Source organism: Zonotrichia albicollis, chromosome 10, assembly GCF_047830755.1.
Source record: "Zonotrichia albicollis isolate bZonAlb1 chromosome 10, bZonAlb1.hap1, whole genome shotgun sequence".
In the NCBI taxonomy this organism is placed as follows: domain Eukaryota; kingdom Metazoa; phylum Chordata; class Aves; order Passeriformes; family Passerellidae; genus Zonotrichia; species Zonotrichia albicollis.
Window position 1 is genome coordinate 21,719,710 of NC_133828.1, and position 13,917 is coordinate 21,733,626.

At 37.8% G+C, this 13,917-nt stretch overlaps 1 protein-coding gene across 4 annotated transcripts in view; it reads right to left on the reverse strand.

Moving 5' to 3' along the window:
• Nucleotides 1–13,917, reverse strand: part of PARD3B (par-3 family cell polarity regulator beta) — a 394,022-nt gene that overhangs the window by 200,826 nt on the left and 179,279 nt on the right. For all 4 annotated transcript variants that reach the window (XM_074548315.1, XM_074548314.1, XM_074548313.1 and 1 more), the window contains 3 exons: nt 12,021–12,376; nt 10,014–10,153; nt 9,106–9,234 (listed from right to left, as the gene is read on the reverse strand). In XM_074548315.1, the coding sequence (XP_074404416.1) occupies nt 9,106–9,234; nt 10,014–10,153; nt 12,021–12,376 (625 nt within the window). The remainder of the gene's footprint in view (nt 1–9,105; nt 9,235–10,013; nt 10,154–12,020; nt 12,377–13,917) is intronic.

Sequence of the window (13,917 nt, forward strand, 5' to 3'; positions counted from 1 at the left end):
TGTTTCATTGTAAAAGGCAATCAGGTTAGTCATGCATGATCTACCATTAGTGAGTCCATGCTGGCTACTCCTCATTACCTTCTTGTTATCCATGTAAACAGAGTTCCTTGAATCCTCCTTCTTGCCCTTTCTGAAGACTGGGGTGATATTTGTTTTCTTCCAGTCCTTGGGCACCACTCCTGACCTCCATAACCTTTCAAAGATGATTATGAATGGCCTCTACAGCTCTCTCAGCACTCATGGATGCATTGCATCAGGGTCTACGGAATTTTGGATGTCAGGTTTGCCTAGGTGATCTATAACCCAATCCTTCTTGACCAAGGGAAATTCTTTCCAACATTCCTTTACCCTTGTGTCCCAGGTCAGAGAATCCCAGAGAACCCCTTGTCAATGAAGACTGATGCAAAAAAGGAGTTTGGTAAATCTGTCTTCTCTGCATCTTCTGTTACCACACTCCCTGTTACGTTTAGTAGTGCCCCCACCACATTATCCTTAGTTTTCCTTTTGTTATGGAGGTATTTATATGAAGAACCCTTCTTGTTGTCCTCAACATCCTTGGCCAGATTTAATTCCAAGGCTGTGGCCTTCCTTATCTTGTTTTTAGTTACTCTGACAAGCCCTCAATATTCATTCCAAGTGATCTGACCCTGTTTGTACCTCCTGTGTATTTCCTGCTTAGGCTTGAGTAATGACAGGAGTTCTCTATTCATCCATGCAGGTCTCTTGTTCCCTTTGCCCAATTTCTTGCACATTTCTTTCCTTTAAGAGGGGTACATTGAGACAGGAACACTCTAAAGTACTAATAAAATTTACTCAGCAGAGACACAAGTCAAAACAAACACCCACAACCACAAAACTCCAACACAAAACTGAAAAACAACCCAACACTTCAAGAGTCTCAGTCTCCACTGCTTATTTTGTCCTTGCTAGGCAGGTCCTTCCTTCAGCTTTGCTAAATTTTAGCTGTCACCTTTCAATGGCTTCTACAGCTGCAACAAGCTCTGAACAGTCCCCTCCTGATAATCACATTCCTGCAGCCTAGTGATGTTTGCTCTCTAATTTTTATAGTAGACTGCCAGCCACAGTTGCCACTCAAAGCTCCCTCCTGCCTGCACCATCCAGCACACTAAGCAGCTCCCCAGCTCTCTCAATTGCTTGGGAAAGACAAAGATCTCTCTCTTTCCTGAACCAGAAGGCAACAGACAGAAGTTATCTAAGAGGAAACCTTTTCACTTGCTGTCCAGATTTGGTGGCTAAACACAGCAGAGCAAACAACCAAATAGGTACTATCTCTCTCAAGGGAAATCAGGACAGACCTGTTTTAATCTACTGATATACCTGCATGCAACTTCAGTAAAATCAATTTTGACATCACCAGAAACCAGACCGAAAAGTTCAGAGTAGAATTTATATAAAAGTGAGAGAACAGAGAGTTTGCTGGATATGAAAGCAGAAAGCCCTAATAACACAGTACTAAATAATATTCAGCAATGCAGACTAAAAATCTGTATGTAAGGGTCTCATGATACATTTAATTAATCTCTTGCCAATGATTTTAATTTTTAGAAGCACATCTCTACCTCAGATACCTGATTTCTTAATTAAAATATTATAATAAAGGATTATTAAAAAAATCTAAAATATTACTCATCTCACCAATAAATTCTCAGTATTTTAAAGACCACAGAGAATATACTTTTAAGCCTTCTCCTACTCCCACAACAATCACCTGCTAAGTCACCAGAGCAGTACAATCATAACTATAACCTTTGAGAAAAGTACCGTGCATTTTATTCTTCCACTTTCTACTTAGTCCATGGTTATATCTACACAATATTGTGTCAATCTTCTGTCTACCATGGGACACCACTTTCAATTAGTCCTTTTATTTAATCTTACAATATCTGTTCTCATTGACCACAGCACTTTTAATCTGTGGATTTGTGATAACCTAATGCTAATCTCTCACTGGAAAGGTTGCCTTATATATCCTTATTGTGTTTTTTGCCAAAAGAGAAGCTTACAAAAAAATTAGCTCTCACTCAGGCAGGAAGGAAATAGCATTTGTTTGACACAACAAGAGACCTTTCAGTACCTGTCTGGTGCCCTTGACCAACACACTAATATGGCCTCTCAATATGCTGACTGCCCCTTGCCTGGCTGCTCATTTCTGATAAGAGATGTCAACTCCCTGGGGTGCCATTCAGAGCCAACAGCAAAAGGCAAAAGACCCAAGAGGGTTATTTTCAAAGGTTTATAAAGGAAATAAGACATTTGCATCCTTTTGCAATGACTTTCTGATAAAAATATTTACATTGTGGCACCACATAACTATAATTGGCAGAAAAGCTTGAAGAGAAGATACTCCCTATTTGCATTATGCTCCACATTCTTTCCAAGCACTTAGCCACAATTAAGAAATACATTGCTGACAGGTCAGTCATTCAGTCACTGCAAAATCTGCACTGTATTTTGCAATAGACATATTGTAACACTCTTAAAAGTAATACTCAAAGGTAATACACTGCTGTAATCTTGTCACAATCTAGTAAATAACTGAAATCATTGCTGCATGTATTCATCTTTAGCATTTCTGACATTTATATTGGCTTTAAAATTATCTGTACTCCATACTACAATGCAAAATAAATGGCCACTAATGGCACACCCTGCTAAGACAAGAAAAGCAGTAGCAAATCCATGGAGATACATGATAGCATGCTTGGATAATTTTAATGTTAACACAGTACACTACAAATTTGTGTCACGTTAGATAGAATGTGTCTGGTTTGAATTATGTAGACTTTCTGGAATTATAGCTTCAAAAATTGACAAAATTAGACTCAGCTCTTCATCCAAGGCAGATATAGTGCACTTCAGAAATGGAGATTCTTCAGTTGGCATGACTTGCCTATTGAAGAATCCACCAAGGAAATGGCTGACCCTTACAAAAGTTTTGTATTTGTTACTTAGCGTGCACTGCTGCTCAACATTAAAAAATGCAGTTTCACTTTACCTTTTAAGCTACATAACTGTAGCTTAAAAGGTAAAGTGAAAAAGTCGCTAGTTCAGTCCTCAGTCAAAGTCAGTCTCACTGTGAAAACACCCATTTTCAGCCCACGGATGGGGTAAGCCACGTGCTTATGCACCCTACTGAGCTGGAGCCCTGTACAGTTAATATCCCTTGGCACCCAGAGCCTAAAATCTTATCACACATGAGCATGGAAGGCTGCATGGTATTTTCAGGGTGAATTTAAGGGTGCTGCTACTGTATCATTTCAGAACTCATTTCAGGCACAGGTCACAACACGGTGACATACAAACCCAACTCTTCACTCATTTTAGTGCTTACTGTTTTAAGGGTATCGTAAACAAAGCAATAAGCAGGTTATAATTCTTTTACATCTACTTCAAACACCACATGCATATGTTTTACATTAAGTCAGCCTAGGAAAACTTTCAAGTTCTTTAAGTATTCTAAGACAAAGATTTTAGAAATGTTCATATGGTATATGGAATAGAACTGGTGACCCTTGTAAATGGCAAGGCAGTACATTTGTTAGCAGGATTTAAAAATAGCCCAAATACTCTGGTTTTATTTAATGCAAATGCTGTAGACCTAGGTAAATGCATCTAAAACATATGAAGACTCAATTTCTGTTAAGACCAGATTTTATATGCCTCTATTCTGATGAATATATACTTTTGATTTCATACATTAAAGTGGGTTTCCAAATAATATCAGGCAACCTCAGAGCTAAGACTTGTATTATCAAGTAAGCAGTTTTCACTTTGCAGTGTTCTGAGGCAGGGTTCCTAAATCTAGGAATTTTGGGCAGTAATCCCATAACACATCTTATGAATATATTACCTCATAATGCAAGTAACATCATGCTTTTCTCTCCTTACTTGCATCCTCTCCAACTTATTCTTTACCAGCAGGCAGAACACAATCAGAGGATTTTGCAGGCAATGAAGGTTATGATCAGGTCTTTCAGACCCTCCTTTTAAGGTTCCTCATATTTGCTAGAATATAGGAACAGTGGGTTCTGAAAGGCAAGTCATTGCTGGATCATAACACTCTGATGCGCCTGACAGAGAAAGCAACAGCAGACTAGATGCAATAAGGTCTCTGTGGCCTCAAAACGGCTGACAACTGCTATCACATAGAAAAATCACATTTGCTGTGCCGGTACCTTTATGGACACTTCACTGCATATGAGAGCTCAAAAAACAACCACCTTTTTAAAGGTACATGGATTATCAAGCAATTTATTCTGCTTTGGTAAATTAGGGAGCCACACACAAACCCTGGATAAAGAAATACTTTTCAATGTGACAGGAAAAATCGTCGCATTCCTTCTTAACACTGATCTCTCACTGACTTTTGCAAAGAGCACAACTAATCAACAAACCTCAAAATTTCCAGTACTCTAAGACATAATGAAATAGTAACCATCTTCTGAAATACATAATGAAGCTGAAAACCTCTGAGGGGTTGCAGCACACAATGTTTTGTCTTGAAAAATGTACGTTTGTGTAGACACAACCTACATTCGCTTCACAACTATTCCAGATGAAGAGAATAGGTCAAAAATGAAACTTTTCTTTAAAACCCCCAGGATATTAAAAAATCTACATAGTTTATAAACTAAGAAAGGTGCCACGTACAGTCACAATATCCTTGTCTTCATTACACAGAACACCTTCTTGTGTATGCTAATAAAATTCAATATATACTTCTTTTTTTTCCTATCCAATTCATCTCCTTTAGAACAGAGGTAACACAATAGAGAAATAGTACTTGCTGGAATCACTTTCTGCCTGAAATTATTTGTCCATTTCTGGATAATTGAGCACTAGAATCATGGTTTTGAACTACAAAAACAGGTGCAAAAATGGTTAAGTCTAGGCTGTAAATTCACTTATTATTTCCTGCACATAAAAAGGCAAGCAACAATTAAAAGGAAGTAATAGAAATTAAGCTTTGAATATTAAAACAAATAGGCCAACTGGTTTTCCTTCAGGCATATAAGTTCAAGGCAGTGGAAGAAATTAACTGGGGGAAGACTAAAACATAAAAGTTAATCATATGGTAAGTAGAAAAAAATACTTAATTGAACTTGCCACTCATCCTGCTTCCTTCCATCCTGTATAATACACATGTAAAAAAAGACTTACAGACCAATACCAAGTTAAGTACATTGTTGTTCATTTAGCTATTGTTATAAAAATTATGGTTTGTTCCCTTTCCTCCCCCATTCTGCAGGCATCAGTTAATATGCCAAGAAACCACAGAAATAGCAATTACAGTTGCAACTGTAAGTCAAAGAGATTTTTAAAACAAAAAATAAAGGATATGCAAAAATTACAATGCATGTGCTCTAACTTAGAGAAAAATGCAAGCAAATTCTTTTTGTGCTATACTATTTCTGGCAATTGCAGAACAGTCACATTCCTCTGCTGCTGTGCATCATACGAAATAAAGAATTGCAAAGGATCATAGCACAGAATGGGTTGCACCAGAGCTGCTCTCACTCAAGCAATATTCCCTTTTTTACGAACACAGGGACAAAGAAAGAAAAGGGGGAGTAAATAATTTTTTGCATCATTATTAAAAGAAATGGCACTTTCAGAGCATACATTTTCCCTAGAGAAAAAACATGATGCAACAGACACACATGATTAAAACACTCTATTTCCAAAACACAATAGAATGATGGCCATAATGTGCATTCCATTCACTTTGAGAAGAGCTGGAAAATCTAAACCTATTCAGTTCAACCAGGTTTTCTCTGTAATTTTCACCATCCTCTAGAAAAGAGTGTTACACAGTTTAAAACCCAAATGCACCTTAAAGAACACACTAATCACTGGACACTCCGTAGACTGTGGTAATTAAGTGAATCAAGATCTTCCCCTGGAGTTTTGGAATCAGCTCCTTACTTAGCTGCTACATTGTCAACAGCTGGCATGAATTACCGGGAACATTTGGCTAACTGGATAATAAGGAGGAGAGCCTGTGGTTGGTCCAAATTCTACTTCACTAATCTGTTTCAATATATATATATATATAAAAATCTCATTAGAGCCTCCATATTTTTTTTTAAGGAGTAACAACCCTACAGGTACTGGGTTTTCAATTATTTTCCTTTGTTATGCACAAACACTGTAACTCTGTAACTCTCAGATGCTGCAAGAACCAGTGTAACCAAAGCCCCAATTGCCTAAAATTTAATAATACTTTTTTGCAACACTGATTCATCCTCATCCATATCATATCTTGGCTGCTGACAAAGGCTTGCTACTCTGAATATATTTTTCCACTGGCTAGCAATCCATAAGCACAGATCACAGTAACAAAACACCCAAACTCTGTTCCCATCTATCATACTGAAGAGAAAATATTCGTGAGACCAAGCTATCCCCAAGCCGCAGCTTTATCACAAGGTAAAGTCAAATTATATTATTACAGACCCATGCAACAAAATGTAACCCAATGTGACTTTATTACATTATTTGCTTTGTGCCCATGCAGTTCTCAAATTCTCTCCAGCAAATCCACATAAAAATCCAGTTCCAGTGGAACAACATGCTCAAAAGTGGTTTTTGTGCATGGGTTCCTAATGGGTCCAGCCTCCAGATGTATCTTTGCCACAGGAAACTGTGGGGAGTGGGTACATTTACTAGGTGGCCCTTCTCCTTTTTCTTTCAACAGGTAACAGGGAATCTAAAGAAAACAACTCAGATTACAGTCCCTGGAGACCTGCACAAAGCAAGAACAAGTCTGATAAAGCAATTACCATATTATTGCCAGGCATTAATAAAATCCCCAAGTATTCAGGTAAGTTCTGCATGCATGTTACACTGTCAGGGCGCTCAGTTACAGCTGTCCTCAAAAACCATCGGATCATCCACTGTTTTTCCTTCCAAAAACAAACATTTCAAGTGCTGGCATTTTTCTGCTCTTTGATAAAACAGTACTGTAACTTTTGAGGTAGCAGAGGATTAATCCAATGTAATATCATGGCTAAAGCTGAAACCAAACAAAAAAGCTAAACCATTAAAAAAAAAAATCTTTGTTAAGACTATTCTCAGATACCTCATGAATTCTAACAAGCATTGTGTTAGCATGTTAGCATCAACATCTGGTAGCTTAGTGGGATGGTAACTCACACTTTTGCTGTAAGCTACCAGATGTTGCTGAAGGGCTTTTTAATTTAGATGGGCTGGTTCCATAAATTTATGTAATATATTTCAGTAATTCTCATTTTTATTATGTTGTACTTGACTGGGATAACGAGGAACACAGAGCAGTATTAGAATTCCCCCATCCTCACTGTTACAGTCAGGGCCATTGCTTGTGCATCATTCTATCACAGAGAAAGCAATCTAAGAGAAGGTCAAGCCAGCAGGATAAATGTGGCTACTTCCTGGATTTCAATCATGCCAGTCATAAGTAAATCACCCATTGAAAGGTAGTTAATCCTCGCTGTAGAGACTAAAATTTATTATCACACAATTGTGGCAGGTAGAAATTATAAACAGCTTTTGGATTCTTCCAATCTTTTATACACACACACTGCTACAGTGATTTCCAGAAGAATTCACACCATGACAATACATAATAAGTATAATGTTGGGGGAACAGGAGAGAAAAGAGAAGAATGCATACTTTTTAACATACATTTTTAAAGTAATGTGCTTTATTATAACTTAAAAAAACCCAGAAAACACTATTAATGGCTAGTGATTTCAAAAAGCAAGCTCTTATTTAGAAGAGCTGGTGAATGAAAAGAAATTCTACATAGAATAGATAGATTAGTACTTTGATACTCAAATTTCCCTCTGATCCACACAGACACTGACTCTACAACTCAGGGCTTACTCAGCAGAGCAATTCAATGACAAACTTTGATGCTTTGGCATTCACTGACAACAAATGCCCAATTACAAGGCTGAAAACCACCATTATGCTCCTTAAAAATTACACAATAAAAAGGAAAAATGGATACAAAAATAGTTTAGCTAAGACACTTCCCAACTGCTCACAAGAAAAAGTGGGCAGCAGCAGCACAAGAGAAACGACTCACATGAGAGAACCTGAACACCCTTCCAGCTCCCTATCCTGTCACAGGCAACCCTGACCTCAGCAAGGTCCTACTGGCAACAGGGAAACAAGAGGAAAACTGTCAGCAATGTTCTGTGAGGAAACATAACGGAGTACTTCTGTAGAAGATCCTGACAACAGTCTAAAGGAAAAGCAAGAAGGCAGCATCTTAAGGAAAGGATGAAGGTGGTTTGTGTTCTTTGAAGGAGATAAAATGAGACAAAAGCAGGAAATGCTGTCCTTCCCTTATCCTGAGGACTTAATGAAAGGTCAAGTATAGCCATCAATCAAGATAAGGAAGAGGGAACCAAAGAAATGACCTTCTCTGAGGGGAAACAAGCATGTATCAGATAGCACTTTTACTCTGATGCAGTTCCCTATGTGAGAGAAAAGAGAACAGAGTTTCATGCCAGTGTTAATAGAAAACAAAAGTGAAAATTAAGTACTTCAGAAGGAAAAAAGACAACCAAAAGCCTAATAAGTCAAAGGCTAGCAGCCAAGGAAAAGCTTGCTTCTAAAATTTGTAAGGAGGGCAGCAGAATTCTATTCCTCACCACTCCTGCAACTGGGCACCTGGCTTATGAGACATCTTCTGGGGGCAGCCACCCTCACTAGCTTGCCAGTGATAAGCTGCAAGCTAATTACACGCACTTTAAATTTCTGGTTTAGAGCTTGTTGCTTTTCTGAAAGAGAATAACCCATTTTTAGTTATGCTTGACCTCACGCTTGCAAAATTAATTTACAGTATTCCCCTGTGAGTTATGCTTATGCTGTCATTTTTGGGGATGAAAAATCAGATTGCGTGGAATTGCATCTATAGTAGATAAAAACCAACACCCTCAAAATCAAATTTGAGTATAAATACTTCTTGGAAACAAGCTTTATGTGACTACCTCTTATTGTAATTTCTCAGCTGACAACTTCTATTTCCTGGGCTAGTATTTAACCATGGAATTGTTTCAAAGTCACTCTTTGGGAAAGAATAACAAGTTTACCAGCTCTCGAGGTAGAAAGGCCTCCTCCTGACGAGCCACAATCAGACAGACAGTCTCGCCTTGCTTTGTGCTTCTCAGCATAGCTACAAGCTCTTCCTGGGTCCTGCCAGTGATGTCCCGTCCATTCACCTATCAGCCACAAAAGAACAGAGGGTGTCTTATCTCTGACTGCCTTTCAGCAGGTTTATTAGGTTCTCCTCACCTAACACAGGTGTCATTCAGTGACTGAGAGCAAAGAAGAATCAGCAACAGCTCCCATACTGCCTCCCCCTCTGGCCCTGCACAAATTACTTAACCTTTCTCCTCCTCATTTTCACCATCTGTTAAAGCATCTCTGTAGTACTTACTCGCCTTGCAGGGGGTTTGTGAGACTTAATTAGTTTGTAAAGCACTTTGAAGATGAAAAGTGCAGAAACAAGACCTTAGTATTAAAACTGTTTACCTTAAGAGCTTTTTGAGGTTAGTAAGTAGAAATAACCCATTAGATAATAAGATTGTAAGTCACAAGATATCTGAAAATTTTCAACAGATCAATTTGAGCAAAATTGCCTTAAAATAAGCACTTTACCAGCTTGATATTAACTGGAGATTTTTGTATATGGCTTAAGAGGCTAGACATGTTTTGGTCCTAAATCAATACATTTATCTGTTTTAAAACCCAAGATTTTATCATGCTCCCCTTGTTCAAACACCTCAAGGACCCTTGTGAAAAGAACCATTTTTCCACCTCATGGTGTAAAGCACTTGTTGACAAACAAGTGACATAGAAACTGTGAGCATGACTTTTTAAACCAAGGGCAAGGACTGTAGTTCCATACATCAATAATATGTATGAGGAAATAGAACATTTATGACAGAGTTAGCAATCAATTTTAAGCAATGCAAATACAAAGGATGTTTATCCTAACCTCCAGGATTCTGTCTCCTGACTGCAAACGACCATCTTTCACTGCTGCACCTTTTGGTAAAATATTCTTCACAAAGATTGGACCAGGACCATGTACTGAAGAGTCTCTGGTAACCACTGTGAAACCAAGTCCTTCTGGACCTAGAATGTCAGATGGGGAACACACAACATAAATTTCAACATGTAAACAATGATCATTAAAAGTAAGCAAACAATGTCAGCAAGATATCCCAGAGATAACTCCTAAAAATCCTGACCACTCATTCATGTTAACTCTTAAAAAAAGAAAGTAAACAAAAAGCTGTAAACACAAGCCAATCTTCTGCATGGTTTGGAGAAGTCTACTGATGTCCAAACATATACCCAAACACTTTTGAAACAGCAAAAGATGCAAATACTTAGGGTAGGGTAGGCACATAATAACAAAAAACAAGAAAGAACTCTCTTTTTAAAGCATTTGCCTTTTCTATAGGTCACTACAATATTAATCCTCACTTTAATGTCAATTGTTTTTCATGGAATCAGAGCAATTTGAATTGTTTATTTATAAGCATAAATATAATTTAGCAGGTTTTACTGAAATTTGGTAAATGGGAAAAATATCACATGATTTGAATGGAAAACTTGATGATGTGCTGTTCAGAAAGGACAAAGTGGTATTTCTAACCTTCCATTAAGTGAAGTTGTTTGCTGCTTAGAAATAAACAACCTCAAGTGTTAACAGATATGCTATAACAAAAATAAATATTAGCAGGTATTGCTTATAAGCCACTAAAATCACTGGGAATAGCAGAGGCCATAAAAATCTTTTTATATTGAGTGGTATTTCTACCCATGTAGTAGTTTTCAAAGATATCATGATGTCAGTATCACATTGATATAATTTCCAGAAATATAAATGTTTCAAAATCGAAAGCATTAGATCTAGAATAGGGACATTCTTAAATGGGTTTCATTAACACAAAGCTGAAGAGTTCAGAAGTAAAAATAAGTGATTTAGGTAAAGAAACAACAAAAATTAAGAAATGAGAGGTTGATTACATTCATAAGGTGTTGTGAGCATAAAGCTACAGACAGTTTCAAAAGGGCCACTTCTAGGATCAAATTTTACTCTCAGCCAAATCAGAGACAGAAATCAAATAAAAAATACAAATGCTAATTGAAAATTTCTTAAGCACATTTTACTACATGTTCCTAAACCTGTTATTCCATTCAAAGACACACAGCTGCATGGTGCAGTAATTAAAGTTATACACACACAAATTTGGCCTCCTGACAGCTGAATAAATATGAAAGGAAGAAAGGTTTGCAGAGAATAAAAAAGAGAAAGACAGGTAAATCTGTGGTCAAGCTCTTGGAAAACATGAAATGGCAGAGTAGATTTTTAAACATATCTTTAAAAGAACATCATAACACTGTTGAGGTCAATTAATCGATTAAATAAAATAACAAAGGTGACCAGCAAACAGTTCAAACTTTGATTCTATACATGTCAAAAACTGAACTGTTGTAATCTTTGCTGCAGTCCCAGCTCTCTGGCTCTTCTCCTTTCTCTGCAGCACTCTTCTCAGGGGTTCCTCCTGGGCTCTCGACCCACCCCTATTTATCTCAGTTACCCTCACGAGCCACAGCTGTTGCCCAACTAAGGACCCTGCAGCTGCAGCTCGTTTGGAGTAACCCAGACACACACCGATCACACAATACAACATGTATTCAGGCCCCCACACTGAACCATCTCTTAAAATCACTTGTTGCTAATGAAATTGCTTCCACAGTCAGTAACAGAGATGTCTTAATCAGTAAGTCTGGATAACACACCTCCAAAATTTATGAAAAAGCCCACTGTAGAAATAATTACTCTTTACATTGCTATACCTTTGGAAAGTTTTGGAACTTTTAAATGATAAATAACTTGTTTGTGTCTTCAACGTCACTTGTTAAATTAAAAGTTAAGGCATTACTATAGAGAACATGATACCGAATTAATCATATCATCACTAAGACTTACCTTTTTTCAGGTCTATCTTTATTTTCTTTGCATTTCTCTTATTGCCAAATCCCATAAGTGGAGAGAGTGACGGAGAAGAAGGCTTTCTACCCAGACGTGGGAGGTTGGGACTCTTAGCTTGTTGCAGTGCTCCCTGTACACCTGACTCCAAGATTGCTCCAGAAATATTAATAGTTTTCACAGCAGGTTTTGGATGAAGAGGAGGTGGAATTTTTGTTTTTGTAACTCCTTCTTCGTTATTCAGAATACAAAGAGGAGCAATAGCAGACTTTTCATACTGCTCTCGGTTATACGGAGGAAGGACCTCCAAGATGACACTTTGAAATTTCATTGCCTGACGGAAGATGTCCTGAGCCCTTTAAAAGAAAGATAAGAAAATTCGTATGACAAACTAGAAAATGTGGGCAAAATTTGAAGTTGTTTACAGTGAATAAGATGAAAGTTTACATTATGTTTACATCTATAGTGTCCTGTTTTTAGAAAAGTACACATGAAATAAGATTTCAAAACATTTCCTTACATTTCGAGTAGGAGCAGCATATCTGTTGGAATTCCTAAGCTGCTATGAAAACATACCAGCCAGAATAAACTGATGAACACATTTCTTCATGCAGAGCATCAGAAAGGGAAGGTCTGATGGCAAAAGACTGCTGAAGATAGACCTTGCTGCTTTTTTCAAGAGCTTGTCTGTTATGTATTTTCTTGTTGGCATAGAGGCACACTGAGCACTCATCACCAATTGTTCTGGTGAATACATCTACTCCAAGCAAGCTCAGCTCTCCATTTTTTCCAAATCCAGTCTAATTGCTCCTCAGATTCCTTTGTAATCCCTAATGCAATTCCTGGTTGATTCCACAGCAATAAAATAGGATGAGGGTATGGGATACATAGACGCTAGGAAACAAATCTGATGATCAAAGTGGTGCAATTATTTGTGTTTTTACACAAATGGATAAATAAATAGGTCGATATTACTCACATCTTTCAAGCAGTAACCTTTTGCAATGTGGATATGAAGATTTCACATAATCCGTGTTTTTACTGATGTGCTCATATGCAACACCAAAAACTGTGTGAGAGCATTTAATGGAACTATTCCCCTTGATACTGATACGGCAATGGAGAACGGCTTTAAACAAACAGAGAAAGATTGAGGCCAGACATTAAGAAGAAATTCCCTACTCAGAGGGTAGTGAGGTACTTGAACAGGTTGCCCAGAGAAGCTCTGGATCCCCCATCCTTGGCAATGTACAAGGCCAGGCTGGATGGGGCCCTGAACAACCTGATCTAGTATGGGACATCCCTGTCCATGCCTGTGGGGTTGGAATGAGATCATCTTTAAGGTCCCATCGAACCCAAACCATTCTATAATTCTGTGAACTGATACCATGGTAACAACACCATGCTCAGATTCCCATACACTGTAAGGAGGATTAAGACAAGTTGGCCAAAAGAACTGCTCATAAAGCCTTCCCTGGATTTTGAATAACCTGTAGATTTAGACAATCAAGCCATGTTACAAACCTTGGATTCTAAAGGAACAAAGGAGACTTTCTTCTTTCTATGCTTTTCTCTCCTACCTTCTGTTGAAAGGGATGGATTTTCTTCCATACTGCAGAAGACCACTTGAGTATGAACAGAAGAAGTAGCTCAAGTGCAGTTTGAGAATTAAAAACTGAAAACTTCTGCTTAGCTGAATTGAGGCAAGAGGGAAAGTAATGGCTACATTAAATTTTAAATAAATCATAGAGCCCTTCTAAGAACATTGTACTTAACTCCTACCCTTCTGTGGTATGTTTGTCAGTCTGAGTTACTATTTTGCTCAAGTCCTGGCTTTGGATTTATACTCAGTTATGTAACAGGAATCAATGTTTAAACTACTTCTGAAATCTTTTTT